Source organism: Leopardus geoffroyi, chromosome D2, assembly GCF_018350155.1.
Source record: "Leopardus geoffroyi isolate Oge1 chromosome D2, O.geoffroyi_Oge1_pat1.0, whole genome shotgun sequence".
Lineage (NCBI taxonomy): Eukaryota > Metazoa > Chordata > Mammalia > Carnivora > Felidae > Leopardus > Leopardus geoffroyi.
Window position 1 is genome coordinate 61,136,033 of NC_059334.1, and position 19,248 is coordinate 61,155,280.

At 40.3% G+C, this 19,248-nt stretch overlaps 1 protein-coding gene across 20 annotated transcripts in view; it reads left to right on the forward strand.

The window, feature by feature from the left end:
* Positions 1-19,248, forward strand: part of GBF1 (golgi brefeldin A resistant guanine nucleotide exchange factor 1) — a 120,499-nt gene that overhangs the window by 14,016 nt on the left and 87,235 nt on the right. For all 20 annotated transcript variants that reach the window (XM_045438687.1, XM_045438685.1, XM_045438697.1 and 17 more), the window contains one exon: positions 1,043-1,109. In XM_045438687.1, coding sequence (XP_045294643.1) covers positions 1,043-1,109 — 67 coding nt within the window. The remainder of the gene's footprint in view (positions 1-1,042; positions 1,110-19,248) is intronic.

Consider the following 19,248-nt stretch of genomic DNA (forward strand, 5'->3'; position numbering starts at 1 on the left):
GAGGTTCTGTCTCTCTCTCTCTCTCTCTCTCTCTGCCCCACCCCTACTCACGCACGTGCTCGCACTCTCAAACATTAAAAAAAAAAAATTGTTTAGAAGTGAGAGTGCAGTCAGCAATGTCTTTGAAATTAACATGTACGATTATATAATGAGTATGAAGGAGAAGAGACAGAATAATACATGTAATTTAATCTATTGGGATGCTATAACAAAATACCACAGATTAGGTGGCTTATAAACGAGAAACTTCTCACAGTTCTGGAGACTGGAAGTTCAAGATCAGGATGGCAGCATGGTCAGATGAAGGCCCTCTTTTGGGTCTCAGACCTCTTATTATATCCTCACATGATAGAAGGGGCAAGGGAGCTCTCTTGGGCCTCTTTTATAAGGATATTAGTTCCATTCATGAGGGCAGAACCCTTACCCACCTTCTGAAGGCCCTAATCACCCATCCTTTAAAGGCTCTACTTCTTATCATATTGGACATTAGGATTTTCACATAGAAGTTTTGAGGGGATTGGGGCGCCTGGGTGGCTCAGTTGGTTCAGCATCCGACTTCAGCTCAGGTCACGATCTCATGGTTTGTGAGTTCGAGCCCTGAATCGGGCTCTGTGCTGACCTCTCGGAGCCTGGAGCCTTCTTCAGATTTTATGTCTCCTCCTGCTCTCTCTGTCCCTCCCCTGCTTGCACTCTGTCTGTCTCTCTCCAAAATATTAAAAAAAAAAAAAAAAAAGAAAAAGCAGTTTTGAGGGGACATAAACATTCAGACCATAGCATGTAAAGGCCTTGGCAATCTATGGTAGCTTGAGTGCTATGGTCATGGTATAGATTAATATTTCAGGATTTATATTTTAAGTAAGTCCAGAGTATCTTTTTGAAAATAGGACATCAGGGAACTGGAAGACTGAACCATGGCTAACTTTCTTTTCCTCAGAAGGAAAACTTAATCATTGGATTCAGACAAAGAACCCTTGATCTGTCTGTTATTTCCTTTTTCCTCTTTGTCTGATACTGACTTTTTTTTTTAACCTATGTGTTATAGGATGAAGAACGGGATCCTCTGCTGCATAGTTTCAGTCATCTAAAGGAGGTTTTGAACAATATAACAGGTAAGTCCCCACATCTAGGTAGGATTACTTATCCTGATAAAATGAACATGTGTTTTTATTGCGGGGATGGACAGACTTTCTCTGTAAAGGACTATATAGTAAATGTTTTAGGCTTTGAAGACCATAGTAACTGCAACTACTCCATTCTGCCATTGTACCTCAAAAGCAGACATAATACTTGAGAGAGTGATAAATACTTTTTTTTCCCCCCCAAAAAACAGGTACAAGCCAGGTTTGGCCTGTGGATGTAGTTTGCCCCTGATTTACTGCATTGCTGGTCCTTTTCCTTGAGTTCCTAGGAGGATGTCCTACTTTCCTGGGGAATCAGTGTTCATACAATTAATAAGTTTCCTTTATTGTTTGAGTTATAATGAAGTTATTTTTGGTAATTTTTTGGTTTTATTTTGTTTTAACTACTTTCTTTCTCTACCTCATGCATGCTGTGAGGTAGGAAGTCTTTTTACATTTGGTGGCACAAGTGAAGTTTTTAGTACTTGCAGCAAAACTCTGGTCTTATAGAAGGTCATCACTTAGGGCCTTAATTCTGTGTAATGCAGATCTTTCAGTTTTCATGTGTTCCCTTTTTCACTCCCTGTTTTCCCAATCATAATAACTTTATATAATATTTATATGTTTAGAATTTCTTTTTTTTTTTTTTTAATTTTTAAATGTTTGTTTATTTCTGAGAGAGAGAGAGTGAGCGAGGGAGGGGCAGAAAGAGGGAGACACAGAATCTGAAGCAGGTTCCAGGCTCTGAGCTGTTAGTACAGAGCCTGACTCAGGGCCGAACCCAGGAACCTCAAGATCATGACCTGAGCTGAAGTCAGACGCTTAACCAGCTGAGCTACCCAGGCGCCTCCATGTATTGAGAATTTTCAAAGCTGCTTCCATGTTTATTACCTTATTGAACTTTTACACAACTCTGTGAAGGAGGCGTAGCAGGTGTTGTCCTCTTTTTATGAATGAAGTTGAAGCCCAGAGACATTTTCAGTGATTTAGCCGAGGTCACACTGATCCTGAGAGATGAAGTCATAACTAGAACTCAGGCCTGGTTTAGTGCCCTGGTCTGCATTGCTTCTGTTGGTACAATTAGAGGAGACTGTATGCAGGAAGTGCCTTCTGTTATGTATATGTATGTGTTGGAGGAGGAGGCAAATCTCAACATCTTTGGGTTTTTCAAGGGGAAAGATAGACTGAAAGGGAAAGCCTCAGAGCTGTGTTCCTGTGTCAACCATAGAGGGCTTTTGCAATGTATATTCCTGGAATGTTTTTTAGCCTAGTGTCTAGGCTTCTGCAAGGTAAATAAACAATAAACCAGTGTTCTCCTTTCACGAGAAATGTAGGAGAGTATCTGGAGAAAAATTCCTTTTTCTTTTCTTAAACATGGGCTGAAGTTATCTAAAGTTTCCCTGCATGTTTTGTTTAAAGGAGCATTTTCAGTTTAAAAACATTGGAAATGTTAGCCAAGGATCAAGTATAGAGGGAGTGGTTGGTTGTTAGCCAGTTAGCAGGGCTAAAGCTGCAGTTAGGTGGCATGTTCTTATTTTGTGGCCTGTACTTTAAGTGACTTGGCTGCTTTAGGAAGTTGGCTACTTGCACGGACTTTTTTTTTTTTTTTTTTTTTTTTGACTTTACAGATAAAGCTTACATATCTCAATTGGAAAGAAAATGTAGTGAGTAAGTATTTACAACTCTTTTTGGTGGCCAAAGTTCAGAGTGTAGTTGATCCTTGAACAATATGGATTTGAACTGTGTAGGTTCACTTATGTGTGGATTTTTTTTTTTCAGTCAATACAGTACAATAATAGTATTGTATGTAAAATAAATGTATTTTCTTTTCATTATGGCTTTTTTTTTTGAAGATTTTATTTTCAAGTAATCTGTACATCCAACTTGGAGCTTGAACTCACAACCCTGAGAGCAACAATTACATGCTCTACCGACTGAGCCAGCTAGACGCCCCTTCCTTATGACTTTTCTTAATAATATTTTCTTTTCACTAGCTACTTTATTAGAAGAATAAAGTATATAATATGACATACAAAATATGTATTAATTGACTATGTTATCAGTAAGGCTTCTGGTTAACAGGCTATTGGTAGTTAAGTTTTCAGGGAGTCAAAAGTTATACATGGATTTTCAACTGTAAGGGGTGTTGGTGCCCAAACCCCTATGTTGTTAAAGGGTCAACTGTACTATCTTTCTAAGAGATGTGAAGAGGATTAAACACAACATTTCACAATTTATACACTGTGAAATATTGGTATTATATGTGGTTAGAAACACCCTAAAATGTCTGAGATCAGACTGGAGTAGCCTTGTTGGCCTTTTGGGCACTCTACAGACCTTGAAGAGCTGAGATGGTGAGGTTTTCTGATATAGCCACATTTCCTGCTTGCCATCTCATCCATATCCCGCACTTGTTTTCTCTATCCTGACATATCCCTGACATGTCTCAAGAGAACTATATCTGTGGTGAGTGGTGCAGTCCAGGACTTGGGATTTCTAGACCATCTAAGAGGTGCCAAAGTTGAGTCTGTGCTTAATTTTCCTACATCTTTGAATCAGGAATCCAGATTATCTGCTACTTGAAACTAATAAAACCAGAATGTGCTGAGGAGCCAGTTCTGTCACTGGTACTAAGGACATGGTTAGGTGGTGCCAAGCTTTCTTCTGGAGCAAGAAAGAAGTTGGTAGTATTTACCAGAGCAGATGGTGAAATGGTGCCTGCCAAGGTTGCCCATTGTTCTTAGGTTTTAACATATTACCTGCCTGAGAAAATGACACAGTGGACCCGAAATAGAACATCTCATAGTCTTCTGATTGGTTCTGACTCCTCACAGTGCTGGCTTCCAGGAAGCAAGTTTATGGGTCAGCTGCCCCTGTGGTCCTGGACTCTGTGGTCCATGACCAATTTCTTGTTTCTTTTACTGAGACAAACAGATTTTTCTGATTGGCAGTGTCAGGAGGACTGCTTTCTTGGAAGCCTGCTAATGGTAGGAGGCTGGGAAAGGGTTTTGAATTTGGAGAGAAAAACTGAAGGGATTGCCTGTGCTGTGTGACTGGGAATGGTGTCCCACCTAGATTGGAGGCATGGCAGGAATTCTAGGACTTCCAATAAGTTTAACTCATGAAACCGACTTGGGTTTAGACTATTCCTACAGAGGCTTTCTATTTGCTTTTTTCTAGGCTATCTGCTACCTTGGTTGGTTAAGAATATCACTGTTGTGGGCGTCTGGGTGGCTTAGTTGGTTAAGCGTCTGACTTTAGCTCGGGTCATGATCTCACAGTCTGTGAGTTTGAGTTCTGCATCAGGTTCTGTGCTGACAGCTCGGAGCCTAGAGCCTGCTTCAGATTCTGTGTCTCCCTCCCTCTCTGCCCCTCCCTTGCTCACGATCTCTCTTTCTCTCACTCTCAAAAATGAATAAATGCTAAAAAAAAAAAAAAAAAAAAAAAAAAAAAAAAGAATACCACTGTTGGAAATGGGTAGTTGATTGGACATAGACAGTAAACCAAAATGATTTTTTTTTCTTATAAACAGAGGATAAGATAGATGGATAAATAAATAAGATAAACACTACCTGCTTGTCCAGGAGTATTATCTGAGTATTGTGAAAGAAATAAGTCCTTTGTCTCTAATCAGGTTGGCTAAGTCCATACCAGTTATTCTCCCAGATACATGTCTCTGGACTACATTTGCAGTCAGTATTTGCCCAAACTGCATGACAACTATATGCCCTGTAGCATTTAGAGTAATAAAATAGTCTAATACCAAATCTAAAATGATAGTTGCACTTGGAAGATACAGGGTGCCTAAGAGTAGAGTTTGCATGTTGCTATTTTGGATAAAGCCTTAGTTTACCACCAGTGAGACTTGACTGCTACCCCTCATTTGGTCTTTAAGCCTTCTTTGGAATCCTTTTAGGAAGTTATTCTGAAGGAGTTAAAGCAGATGTGTGGTTACCAGGTTTGGGTGGGGGTACAGGGAGGGACTGCAAATAGGTATAGGGTTTCTTTTTGGGGTGATGAAAATGTCCTAGAATTAGATAGTGGTGATGGTTGTACAACTTTGAATATATTTAAAAACACTGAATTGTACACTTTAAGAGGGTAAGGTTTATGGCGTGTGAATTACATCTTAATTTTTAAAAATAGAAAATGTAGGCTGGAAGAGTGATGGGATTTGCCAGCTCTTCGTCAGGACTCAGAGCAGTGGAGGGAAGCCTCCGATTGTAGTTGCTGCTGTGCTTTGAACCCATTACCCAGCAAAGGCAGCATAAGGCTCTCTTCAGCCTCTTGGCCCAGTTTGTCCTTTTATGTCTCTCTCATTAACTCAAAAAGCATATGGCTTTTATATTTAAATTTATTCAAGCTGTAATCTTTGACATTTGAGTTAGCTTTTAGTACAGTTTTGCATTTATAGTAATATATATTATGTATTTTCTCTATCCCCAAAGAATCCGTTTTAATCTTTTCCGGATGCAAATTTCAGGCTGTCTTGTCCCATCTCCCCTCTCTTGCTCTCTTTCCCCTCCCCCCACGGAGTGTGTTTGATCAGGTGTGGCAGGAATATCCACTGTCAAGCTGCGCCCTTTATATTAGTCAATATTATCCTTCTCCCCCCTCCCTGTCTGTCTGCCCCGTTGGGCTTTCCCAGTTGATTTATAATTTTGGAATTCTCATCGGAGTCTGTAATACAGTTTGTTCATTATTTAACCAAAACCTGTTTAATGAGCAGAGAGAGGCAATGTAAATGTTAGGCATGTTGCAGTGATGTACCTTTGTGCTTCTCAAAGCGGGTGGGTAGTTAACTCTGTGCTGCCTGCAGGGCTGGGGTGTCTTGGCCTTAGGGGCAGGACTACTGCCTCTCCCTTACATCTGTCCAAGCTCTAACATGGGCTTAGATTCCTAAGACACGTTTCCTTTTATCCTTCTAGAGATCTTGTGGGGGCTCTTGCATATTGAAGTTATCTTCAGTCTCGCAGCTAGATCAGATGGTTAGATCTGTGGCATGGGATGGGGGGTTAAAGGGAAAGTGAAATATCAGGATATTTGGTACTACTCCTGATTTTAGGTCTGAAAAAAGTAAGCGGTTTAGAGGAATCCTTCTAGCCAACATGGTCTGTGGTTTTTTATCCCTTTGTTCCCCAACTAGACAAGTCCTTGCAAGCCTTAGTGCCCTCATCCAGTATAGCTTCATGGGAAGGGCTCCTAGTCAGTTATGATTTGTGGTGTTTGGCTATGGTCATTTGCCTCCAGATTTAGGCTGCCTTTGTCCTTGGTCTTTAAACTCAGATCATTTTAAAGAGGTTCTTTTCCAGGAAATTTTTGGCTTATTTTTTTTTATTTTTTAAAATTTTGTTTATTTAAGTAATCTCTATACCCAATGTTGGGGCTTGAACTGGTGATTCTGAGATCAAGAGTCTCATGCTCTTCAGGCTGAGCCAGCCAGGTGCCCCAGGAAATTTTTGGCTTAAAGCAGAGAGAGTGGAATAGTCTAAAAGTATCACAACCAGAATCTTTTCTTAAAGGATTACCTCTTTTTTTTTTTTCTTTTTATGTTTATTTATTTATTTTTTGAGAGAGAGAGCACAAGCAGGGAAAGGACAGAGAGAGAGGGAGAGAAAGAATCACAAGCAGTGTCCGTGCTGTCAGCACAGAGCCCGATCCTGGGCTTGAACTCACAAACCATGAGATTATGACCTGAGCCAAAACCAAGAGTCAAATGCTTAACCGACTAAGCCACCCAAGCACCCCATTAATTTTTTTTAATGTTTATTTATTTTTGAGAGAGAGAGAGAGAGAGAGTAAGGGAGGGGCAGAGAGAGAAAGAGGGAGACACAGAATCTGAAGCAGGCTCCAGGCTCTGAGCTGTCAGCACAGAGCCTGATGTGGGGCTTGAACTCATGGGCTTGAACTCAAGATGTGACCTGAGCTGAAATTGGATGCTTAACTGACTGAGTCACCCAGATGCCCCAGGGATTACCTCTTAATAACTTTAAAGACTTTAGGGCCAGAGCTTGAGGTACACTTAGTGGTGTTTGTGCTTGGAGATGGTGGGGATAGGGTGGAGTGGGTAGTGAATTTGCCTTTGGAGATTTAACCCTAGACATTTTTAATTCCAAGGACCTATGAGGATTGGGGGTATTTGCATAAGACTAAGATGGTCTTGAGGCCTAGTGTAAGCACCTGTATTAACTATGGAACTGTTCTAGCTTCTTGGATCTTTTTTTGCTGGGGTTCAACAAGATTTGAATTCCTTCTGGATCTGGCTTATTGGATTACTTCTAACCATTATTTATTGAATATCTGCTATGTTCTAGGCATTTTGATTAGGCACTTAGGGATTGGGTCTGTAATGGTAAACAGACTTCCTGCCCTCATAGCCAATGGTTTTACAAGACTAGCAGCTCTAGCTGACCGTTCCAAGGCTAACTTTTGTAGCCTGTATTCTACGCCATATGGTTCCCTATCAGGCATGGAATAGCTGGTAGTGAATGAGGGCAGTCTGTTGCCATCTTTTCATGTCTTGTAACAAACAAGCCAAAGAAATGAACAAAAATTATAGCTTATACATTTTCTTATTTGGCTTTCTCCTATAAAGCAGTTCTGGTCAGAGTTTAGATATTCCCAAAGACATTGGTGGTTTGCCTAGAGTAACTCTGAAGGAGAGGATATTTCTTTTTACTGGACAGTAAGATATGGTATCCTTGAGTTTAAGAGGGAGAAGCAGGTGGTTGGAGAAAGTAGATGTATCAGGAGTTTATTTAAATATAGTTTATCCTGGACAAACACACCTGTAGAGTACTGTCTGTCTCAAGCTTTGTGAATTCACAGTCTGAGCTAGGAGATTTGAATCCATGTAACCTCTAGAGGTTTGCAGAGAACATTTAAACAGAGTCTGGAAGCCAACCTGGGAAGAATGATGACTTAACATCTGTCTGGGTTAGGTCTCTTAGAAATACCCTTCTAAGAAGAAGCAAAACTGTTCAAGGATGCCTCATACCTCAAGTTTAATCTGTTTAATTTAGAACATGGGAAGGTGTCAGGAAAAGAGACTTTAGTAGTTTCTGTAAGGAAAGAGATTGACTAAGGGTACATTATTTGAAAAATATTTTTCCTAGAGTTATCATCTCCCATACTGATTGAATGCATACCTTAATTTTTTCTGTAGAGGTCTGTAGTTTGGGGAGTAGTAAGCAATATATCATTGTTAGTAAGCATGAGAAGAAGGTCGAATGAGTCATTAGCTTTGTCTCACTTGGAATTGAGCTTGTGAATTGTTCAAGGCCTAAGTGGAGACTGAAAGAACCAAGTGTGTATGATAACATCTGGCAGACAAATTCATGTAATGGTTTGAGTGTTGGAAGAACAAGGTTGGGCACACTTACATAAGTATTTCTTGTGCCCTTTTTGACTTTTTTGTTCTATAATAAAAGATTGTATTAGTTTGGAGATTGTTGAAAAACACATTAGGATGTGACCTTAATTTGAGTCAGACTGACCTTAGAATCTTGGTAGCTTGAGTGGCATTTCAGCACAGTAAGAGAAAATAAATGTACTGGGATTCTTTTTTCCCCATATAATATTCATATCAAGAAGGTGACTCTGAGAGGTGTATTTTGATGACTTTGTCATTTCTTTTCCTGGGGCCTTACCCAAATGATCTGAATCCTCCTGATTTGACACTTCTAAACCAAGAAGCTCTTCCAAACATTTATTTGTCTTAGAGATTAGAAAATGAAGACTTTCTTGAGAAGCAGCAGCTCTGCATAGTCTGGCTTCTTATGAGCCCAGCTCTCCCTTTTTCTGTCCGTAATATTTAAACACACTTAGCCATCAGAACTGGTCTGCTGGCACATTTTCCACTACATGTATCTGAAAGTGGGTTATGATAAAAAGCACATTCTTTTTTTTTTTTTTTAAGTTTATTTATTTTTGGGAGAGAGAGAAAAAGTGTGAGTGGAGGAGGGGCAGAGAGTTAGAGAGAGAGAGAACCCCAAGCAGGCTCCACACTGTCAGCACAGAGCTCGATGCAGGGCTCGAACTCATGAACTGTGAGATCATGACCTGAGCTGATGTTGGATGTTTAACTGACTGAGCCACCCAGGAGCCCCCAAAAAGGCATTCTTAATAGCTTGGTTCAGAAGCAGAGGCAAAGGAACCTAATTTTTTTCTAGGAGAGGTTAAGGGACAGTGTGACAGTGTGGTCTGAAGTGGGTGTCAAAGTTGCTGGTGTTGTTGTCATTGCCATTGTCCTCTCTGGCACAGCCACCTCTGGAGGCCTGAAATTTCTCTCTGAGTATGTGCCCAGCTTGCCATGACAGCAGTCAGATGAATAAAAAGAGGAAAAGCCAGCTGCTGCTTTGTTTTTAACAAGGATGCAGGCAGAGTCTCTTTCTTCTTTTCCACCCACTCAAATTCAGAGTAAGTGCCAAGAGAGTTTCCGAAGAAGCCAAATGTTTGAAATTCAAAGTGCAGTTTTGATTAGAGATAGTAAAGAGTTATTTGTCTCAGTCTTGCCTTTTCTAACCACCTCTCTATGTTCATAGATGCTTAATTGGTCACCGTAGTTTTTAAAGTGATATTGGATATGTTTATGGAAAGAATGAATGCATTTGTCTTTTCTCTCCTGGCATCCATTAAAAGATAGAGCTGCGTATACAGGAAAATGAAGATTCAGTCATTTCAGCTCAGATCACCTCATTAAGAAAGAGTAGTTGATGGAGAGCAGTGACTACCTTAAGTTCTTAGTTTTGCTTCTGGAAACCAGAAGATAAGATGCTCCTTAACAGGTTTAAGGCTTTTGTTTCTTTACTTTGGTCTTTGGAGATCCTGAAGACTTAGATGGACAAGCACTCATGGCTGCCTGTTGTCTGGCTTCTTTCTGCATACCTCTTCTGTAACACCAGCCTTCTGTTACCACTGTAGGTTGCGTTGTGAAGAGCTGCCACATGTGCACACATCACAACTGACCTTTCCTTGTTCCACGCTTATTGAGCAATTACTTGCCCATTTGTAGAACTCACATTATTGCCTTGGGTTTCTGGCCCAGTGTGAAGTGGGAGCATCCAGGAAGTGGCCTGATAGACTGTACATCAGAGGGCAATAAATTGGCATATGATTTGGTGGAAAGGCAGGGCCAGATGTAGTGTGGGAGCAAGGGTTTTTCTGCATTCAGCCATGCAGCTTGCTTCCAGGTGTCCTGGAAAGCAGCTTGGGAACTGGAGGCTAAGGGTAGTTGGGAACATTAACTAGGGAGGAAAAGGATCAAAAGGACTTCAGTGTTATCTGTGATGGGCCTTGAATTGGGAAAAATCCTCCAAAAGTAGGGGCAAATGAAATTTCCCTGATACTGGTAGGGATTTTTCCACTGATTATTCTTTCCTTTCGAATAAAGTGAGTTACTAATTGGTAGAAAAAAATACAAAACTTGGGAGATTCCTAACAAGGAAAGTTTGTTAAGAAAGCCTCATTCCACATGAGCTTTTTCATGAAAGCTCCTTCTTCTCTTTGGGCAAACAACAGGTTTAAGAAAACTGGCTCCAAATTGATGATAAAGTGAGAGCTAAGATATTATTCTGACTGTTCTACCTTGGGCTAGAGTGGTATCTTTCAGATTGCAAGTTGCATTCTGTTAGTGGATTGTGAAATCATTTTAAAGGGTCACACAGCATTTTCTTCTCAGTTTTTTTTTGTTTTTGTTTTTAAGTTTTTTTTTTCATGTTTATTTTTGAGAGAGAGACAGAGTGTGAGTGGGGGAGAGGCAGGGAGGGAGAGGGACACACAGAATCAAAGCAGACTCCAGGCTCTGAGCTGCCAGCACAGAACCTGATATGGGGCTTGAATCCACGAACTGTGAGATCGTGACCTGAGCCAGGCGCCTCTCCTCAGTTTTTTATTGTGAAAAATTTTAAACTTCTGCACATTTATTTTCATACTTATTATTGACATTTAGCCATATTTGCTTTTTTTTTAAAAATGGTTATTTGTTTGGGGCGCCTGGGTGGCGCAGTCGGTTAAGCGTCCGACTTCAGCCAGGTCACGATCTTGCGGTCCATCAGTTCGAGCCCCGCGTCGGGCTCTGGGCTGATGGCTCAGAGCCTGGAGCCTGTTTCCGATTCTGTGTCTCCCTCTCTCTCTGCCCCTCCCCCGTTCGTGCTCTGTCTCTCTCTGTCCCAAAAATAAATAAACGTTGAAAAAAAAAATTAAAAAAAAAAATAATAAAATGGTTATTTGTTTATTTTGAGAGAGAGGAGAATGTGTGCGAGCACGTGCAGGAGAGAGAGACAGAGGATCCCAAGCAGGCTCCAAGCTGTCAGCACAGAGCCCAGTGTGGGGTTCGATCTCATGAGTCAGATGCTTAACAGACAGAGTCACTATGTGCGTATTATTATTATTTTTTAAACGTTTATTTATTTTTTGAGAGAGAGAGAGAGAGCATGAGTGGGGAAGGAGCAGAGAGAGGGAGGGAGACAGAGAATCCGAAGCAGGCTCCGAGCTGTCAGTGCAGAGCCTGACGTAGGGCTCATACTCACAAACTATGAGAGCATGACCTGAGCCGAAGTTGGACATTTAACCCACTGAGCCACCCAGGTGCCCCTGTGTGTATTATTTTTTATAAGCTACTTGAAAATAAGTTTCAGACATGTTGGCATCTTACCCTTGAATACTTCGGCATTCATCCTAAATAAGGACATTCTCTTGCATAATCATAGTACCATTATCACACTTAAGAAACTTAATAATTTACCAGTATAAGCTAATACCAGTCCATATTAAAAATTTCCGATTTGCCTCCAAACTGCCTTTTATAGCTATAGCAGTTTTTATAAACCAAAATCCAAGCAAAATTCTCATTTCATTAAGTAGTTATATCTCTGTAGACTTTTAAAATCTAATACAGTTTTCTTCACCTTTTTTCTTTTTTTTTTTAATTCTCTAGGCATTGAGTTTTTGAAGAGACTAGACCATTTATCTTTAGAATGTTGTATATTCTGGGTTCGTCTGTGTCCTTGTGGTATCATTTAACTTGCTTCTCTATCATGTATTTCCTATATTCTAGAAGTTAGGATTAAAGGCTTAATTTAATGCAGGTTAAACATTTTTGGCAAGAGTACTTTGTAGATGATATTGTGTATTTCATATTATATCATCACAGGAAGTATATACTGTCAGGATGATCCCGCTAAGGTGGTGGTAAGTTTGATTACTTGCTTCAGGTTGTGATTGCCACATTTCCTCATTGTAAAATGAGTTAATTTTTCTATTTGTAATTAGTAAGTAATCTGAAGTAATAATTTGGCACCTTTTACTTAATGATCATCTGCTAATGAATTTTTGCCAGTCATTTATTTCAGTGTTGTTTGCAAAACGATGACTTTCTAATTCTGTCATTTTTTTCTACGTTTATTAACTGGCATTCCCTGTAAAGAATCACTTACAACTGGAGGATGAACCATAGTTTCTCCTAAAAAGGCAGGGAAAATGCTTTAATTCTTTTAATTGCCAACTTTCAGAGTAAGGAGTTAGTGTTAATGATGACCATTAATGGTGGCAAATGAGGATTTTCCTTCCATTTTGGGGGCTTGTGAATTTTTATTTATTCAGTGTTTTATAATTCATTACCTTTTTGATTATTTTTGGTGCTCAAATCATTTTGAGTTTTGCCCCTTTAAACTTGTTCCTTTGTTCCTTTGATGCAATCCCTTTGAGCACTTTCCTGTTTTCTGTTACAAGCTTCCATTAGGAAGGGAGGTTAAAAAAAGAATAGAATAGAAAGTATCCATGCATCACACATAGTAAGGATAAGTATTATTTGGGGGAACTTTTGTTTCAGTTAGAAATGATGTATTCTGAGTTTTAGTGTAAACTATATTTCTTTCTGTATGTCATGGTCAAAAAAGTTTGAAAGCTTTGATGGGGAGAGCTTATGATTTACTTCTGTTCTAGCACTGTTTTGAATTTGTCTCTCTGCAGTGTTATTTTTCTCGGGCAAGGAGTCAAAGAGGGTGTTGAGTTCTTGACATTCCGTGAAGGACTCTGTGAAGTACTTAGCCCCCTTGATATTTGGGATCCAATGGACTGTTAGACCTGCGTTTTATTCTTATCAGCTTTGATTTCAGAAAAGCATATCTATCTGTCTATCATCTTATCTTTTCTGTTATCTGTTTATTTAAAGATCTACTATTACATGTTATTTTATTCCTCTCCCCTCAGCTTTATTGAAATATAATTGACAGAACATTATGTAAGTTTAAGCTGTACTGTGTGATGATTTAATACAAGTATACTTTGCGAATTTATTAGCACAATAAGGTTAGTTAACACATCCATCTCCTCACATAATTTTAATTTGTATGTGTGTGAACATTTAAAATCTACTCTCAGCAACTTTCAAGTTTGTAATACAGTATTGTTAAACCATAGTCACCATGCTATCTTATTAGATCCTCAAAACTTCTTCATCTTATAACTGGAAGGTTTTGTTTGTTTGTTTGTTTGTTTGTTTGAGAGAGGTGTACAAGCTGGGGAGGGGCAGAAGGAGAGGGAGAGAGAGAATTCAAGCAGGTTCCATGCTCAGGGTAGAGCCTGACATGGGGCTTGATTTCATGACCGTGAGATCATGACCTGAGCTGAAAGCAAGAGTCAGATGCTTAACCAACTGAGCCACTCAGGCACCCCTTATAACTGGAAGTTTATACTCTTTGAGCAACATCTTCCCATTTCCCTTACCACCCAGCCCGTTAGTAAGCACCATTCTGTTTCTATGAATTTGACTTTTTTATAGATTCCACATATAAGTGAGATACATTATTTCTTTCTCTTGAAATTGACTTATTTCAATTAGTATAAGGTCCTCAAGGGCCACCCATGTTGTTGCAAATGGCAGGATTTCCTTCTTTTTTATGGCTGAGGCAGTTCTTTTAATATGGTTGTTTCTCTCTGGATGAAGCAGCTTTTGCAAAGCAGAGATTAATTTGAGACCATTTGAGTCATAACATCCCTAGAGAATGTTAAAATAAGTATTCTTTCCCAAGGAAATAGGACTGTGGATGACTAGTCACTTTGCACCTTGTACTTGATCCCTTTTATGTGATGTTAAGCTAATTGTTCAGGGAAAGGGGGATAGCGTGTTGTGTTATACATGGCTTGGCCATGCTTTGAGTCCTTTTGGTGAGTTGAGGATGGAATCATTTATTCTGGAAAGACTCCAAAATAGCATCTTCTCCAAGAAGTTTACCCTTGGCAGAAATTCATTTATATATTCAGTTAGTAGATATTTCTTGAGTGCTTAATGTGTGCCAGACATTGAATAGGTATTAGGGACCTGGTTTTCGAGGAGGCTGACACAGTTCCTGTCCTCATAAAGTTTATGGTCTAGTGGGTTGGTGATTTGAGAAGCCCTGGAATTTGAGTGGACAGCTGGGCATTGGTTTGAAGTCTGCCTGTCTTCCACATGTGACCTCAGGAAATTGTTGTATGCCCTGGTGTGCTGAAAGAGGTTCTAGGGTGGTCAGAAGAATAGCAGTGGTGTTTTTCTGCATTGTCTATCCCACCCCCATCCTCTGCCCTAGCCCTGGCTGCCTGGCAGCAGTAGCCAAGTGGATGGAAGTTTACTTAGCTGCTTTAGAGCCTTGGATATCCTAGGGCTCAATTAGCCCATTTATATTTACTTGTGATTAACCAATCTGTGCATCTCAGAACTGAACTAACAAAAATTGTACCATAGGATAAGATATCAATGGCTGTTTACCTTTTCTAATAAAATTAGCTTCTAATAAAATATGCCAATAAAATTCAGCTCTCAGTATTGGGTCTCTGACATAGTTGTTAGCATTTTGAAGTCTAGGAGCACAAAACAAAGATGTTAATGGTTGCTTAGCTAAAATGCTAACAGAATGAGGAAAGTCCTTTGCTATAGTTTAGATCTAGTAGTCCCACCTCAAAAATGGTATGAATGGTTTGGGGTTTTTTAATGTTTATTTTTGAGAGAGAGGGAGAGAGAGATTGCACGCACATGTGCGTGCGCAGTGGGAGGGCCAGAAAGAGAGGGAGACAGAATCTAAAGTGGGCTGTGTGATGACAGCAGAGAGCCTGATGTGGGTTCGAACCCATGAACTGCAAGATCCTGACCTTAGCTGAAGTCGGACACTTAACCGACTGAGCTATATGAATGTTTTTTAGTAGCAACCCATTGGCTTTAGTCCACAAGCCTCATGTGAGGAAAGAAGTATCAAAACCCATGTAACTTTGGGTAGGATTTGGTTTCAGATTGGTAGAGTATCCCATCATATATTTATCTTTTGAATCCCAGAGAAAGCACCCTTATTTAGAAGTAGCCTTTGGGAACCTTGGGTTCTCAGAGAATGCCCTTTAGAGATGCCCTTTTTCCTTAGGAAAAGTATTTCTAGGATTTTCAAGGGCAGAAAAAGATACAGTGAGACAGTGAAGCAATTAAACAGTGGTTAAGATATTTCTTTTTTTTTTTTAATTTTTTTTTTCAACGTTTATTTATTTTTGGGACAGAGAGAGACACAGCATGAACGGGGGAGGGGCAGAGAGAGAGGGAGACACAGAATCAGAAACAGGCTCCAGGCTCTGAGCCATCAGCCCAGAGCCTGACACGGGGCTCGAACTCACGGACCGCGAGATCGTGACCTGGCTGAAGTCGGACGCTTAACCGACTGCGCCACCCAGGTGCCCCTGGTTAAGATATTTCTAAAAGAGAAAGTTGGAGTGGATGTTGAAATACAAATATATTCCACAAAAAGATCGGTGACCTATTCTTTGCTTGATAGCTTAGTGTCTTCTGAACTTAAAGAGTAGTTCTTTCTTCTGTGTCTCTCTCTTTTTTAATGTGTATTTATTTATTTTATTTTATTTTATTTTTTTAACGTTTATTTATTTTTGAGACAGAGAGAGACAGAGCATGGATGGGGGAGGGTCAGAGAGAGAGGGAGACACAGAATCTGAAACAGGCTCCAGGCTCTGAGCAGTCAGCACAGAGCCCGATGCGGGGCTCGAACTCACGGACAGTGAGATCGTGACCTCAGCCGAAGTCAGACGCTCAACCGACTGAGCCACCCAGGCGCCCCAATGTGTATTTATTTTTGAGAGCAAGAGAGTGCAAGCGGGGTGGGGGCAGAGAGAGAGGGAGACAGAGGATCTGATCCAAAGCGGGCTCTATGTTGACAGGAGTGAGCCCGACGTGGGGCTTGAGCTCATGAACAATGAGATCATGACTTGAGCCAAAGTCAGTGCTCAACCAGCTGAGCCACCCAAGTGCCCCTCCTTTGCCTCTTTTTTTCTGAGATTAGCCTACTGCCAAGGTACATCATTAATACCTACCATAGCCAAATACTTTTTGTGACCAGAGCCTGGTGATGCTTGCAGAGGATCCTGGTTCCCTCCGGCCAAGGAAGAGAAGTTCCTGGTTTGGCTCACTTGGTCAGAAGCATCGTGGGGAAAGTAGGCAAGGGAAAATGGATTTCTGTTGCCAGAATCCAGATATGGCTCATTAATCCTCCCAAGGGAGCCCAAGATTGGCATCTTAATCAGTCTCATCTCAGAGGTTTTAAGACTCATTCCAGGGGTGCCTGAGTGGCTCAGTCGGTTAAGATTCTGACTCTTGGTTTTGGCTCAGGTCATGATCTCACAGTTTGTGGGTTCAAGCCCCATGTGGGCTCTGTGCTGATGGTGTGGAGCTTGGTTGGGATGCTCTGTCTCCCTTTCTCTCTGCCTCTCCTCTCTGTCTTAAAAATAAAAAAGAAGTAAGCATTAAAAAAAAAAAAAAAAAAAAACTCATTCCATTCTCTAGGTTCTCTGTAAGGAAGGAAATGAGCATTTGGTAGAACTCTTGGGTACTCAGAAAATGGAAGACTTTGCCAGGGTCCTAAGTAGGCTACAGCTCAAGAATCAACTTGTGTGCATGCAGTAACAGAAGGCAGAGAATAGAAATCTTTATGTTGCTAATAGTCTTCCTCTAAAAGCTCCAAAGGGAAGGAAAAGATTGGCTTGTTCCGCCACCAGAGGTTGTTTTAGTGTTCTCTTTGCCTAACTGGTGTCAAAACATTTAATTAGGTCAACTGATGGTGAATTTTTTTTTTCAACATTTTATTGTTTATTTATTTTATTTTTTAAGGTATCAAAAATCGGTTTACTTTTTTTAATTTAATTTTTTATTTTTTAAAATTTACATCCAAATTAGTTAGCATATAGTGCAACAATGATTTCAGGAGTAGATTCCTTAATGCCCCTTACCCATTTAGCCCATCCCCCCTCCCACAACCCCTTTAATAACCCTCAGTTCTCCATATTTATGAGTCTCTTCTGTTTTGTCCCCCTTCCTGTTTTTATATTATTTTTGTTTCCCTTTCCTTATGTTCATCTGTTTTGTCTCTTAAAGTCCTCATTATGAGTGAAGTCATATGATTTTTGTCTTTCTCTAATTTCACTTAGCATAATAGCCTCCAGTTCCATCCACGTAGTTGCAAATGGCAAGATTTTATTCTTTTTGATTGCCAAGTAATACTCCATTGCATATATATACACCACATTTTCTTTATCCATTCATCCATTGATGGACATTTGGGCTCTTTCCATACTTTGGCTATTGTTGATAGTGCTGCTATAAACATGGGGGTGCATGTGTCCCTTCGAAACAGCACACCTGTATCCTGTGGATAAATGCCTAGTAGTGCAATTGCTGGGTCGTAGGGTAGTTCCATTTTTAGTTTTTTGAGGAACCTGCATACTGTTTTCCAGAGTGGCTGCACCAGCTTGCATTGCCACCAACAGTGCAAAAGAGATCCTCTTTCTCCACATCCTCGGCAACATCTGTTGTTGCCTGAGTTGTTAATGTTAGCCATTCTGACAGGTGTAAGGTGGTATCTCATTGTGGTTTTGATTTGTATTTCCCTGATGATGAGTGAGGTTGAGCATTTTTTTGTGTGTCAGTTGGCCATCTGGATGTCTTCTTTGGAGAAGTGTCTATTCATGTCTTTTGCCCATTTCTTCACTGGATTATTTGTTTTTTGGGTGTTGAGTTTGATAAGTTCTTTATAGATTTTGGATACTAACCCTTTATCTGATATGTCATTTGCAAATATCTTCTCCCATTCTGTCGGTTGCCTTAGTTTTGCTGATTGTTTCCTTCTCTGTGAAGATTTTATTTTAAAGTAATGTCTACGCCCAGTATGGAGCTTGAACTCCTTAGAGACCAAAAGTCTCATGCTCTACCGAGTCAGGCATGCACCCCAAGAGTTTCTTTTCTAAGAAACACAATTGTATACCCTAAAAGTTTATATTTCTTTATGACTTTGGTGATGCTTCTTTAAAAAAAATACTAACTAGGGGCGCCTGGGTGGCGCAGTCGGTTAAGCGTCCGACTTCAGCCAGGTCATGATCTCGCGGTCCGGGAGTTCGAGCCCCGCGTCAGGCTCTGGGCTGATGGCTCAGAGCCTGGAGCCTGTTTCCGGTTCTGTGTCTCCCTCTCTCTCTGCCCCTCCCCCGTTCATGCTCTGTCTCTCTCTGTCCCAAAAATAAATAAACGTTGAAAAAAAAAATTAAAAAATACTAACTAAAGAGAGATTTCAAAATCAGAAAAAGGTTTATCTCATGAGGGTTGACTAGGGGCTTAGTAATTTCTTAGGATATGGTAACATCACCTAGTGGCATTTGTTCTCCCCTCAGCCAACGGCATAAATGCTTCTTCTCTAAGCCAGACTGGGAACAGTCATGTGAAGCTGGGTCCCTTCTCTGTTTTTTTGTTTCCCCCTTCTTTAGTTTTTTAAAATCTGTAAAGTTTGGAAATGGCCCTTAGTCCAGTTAAGAGAGAAAAGTTTAGAAAAATATTTCCCCATTCTTATTTATTATCACCCTTTTCTCTCTTTCCCTCATTTTTGTCTCTGCATCTTTCCTTTTGCCTCTGTTTTCCTTTCATTTCCTTGAAGGATCTGATTCATATGTATGACTGAACCTCCTTAAAAGAAAAGGCAGAGTGGGGTGCCTGGGTGGCTCAGTTAGTTAAGCATCCAACTTCGGCTGAGGTCATGATCTCATGGTTTGTGAGTTCAATACCTGTGTTGGGCTCTGACAGCTCAGAACCTGGAGCCTAGCTTCGGATTCTGTGTCTCCC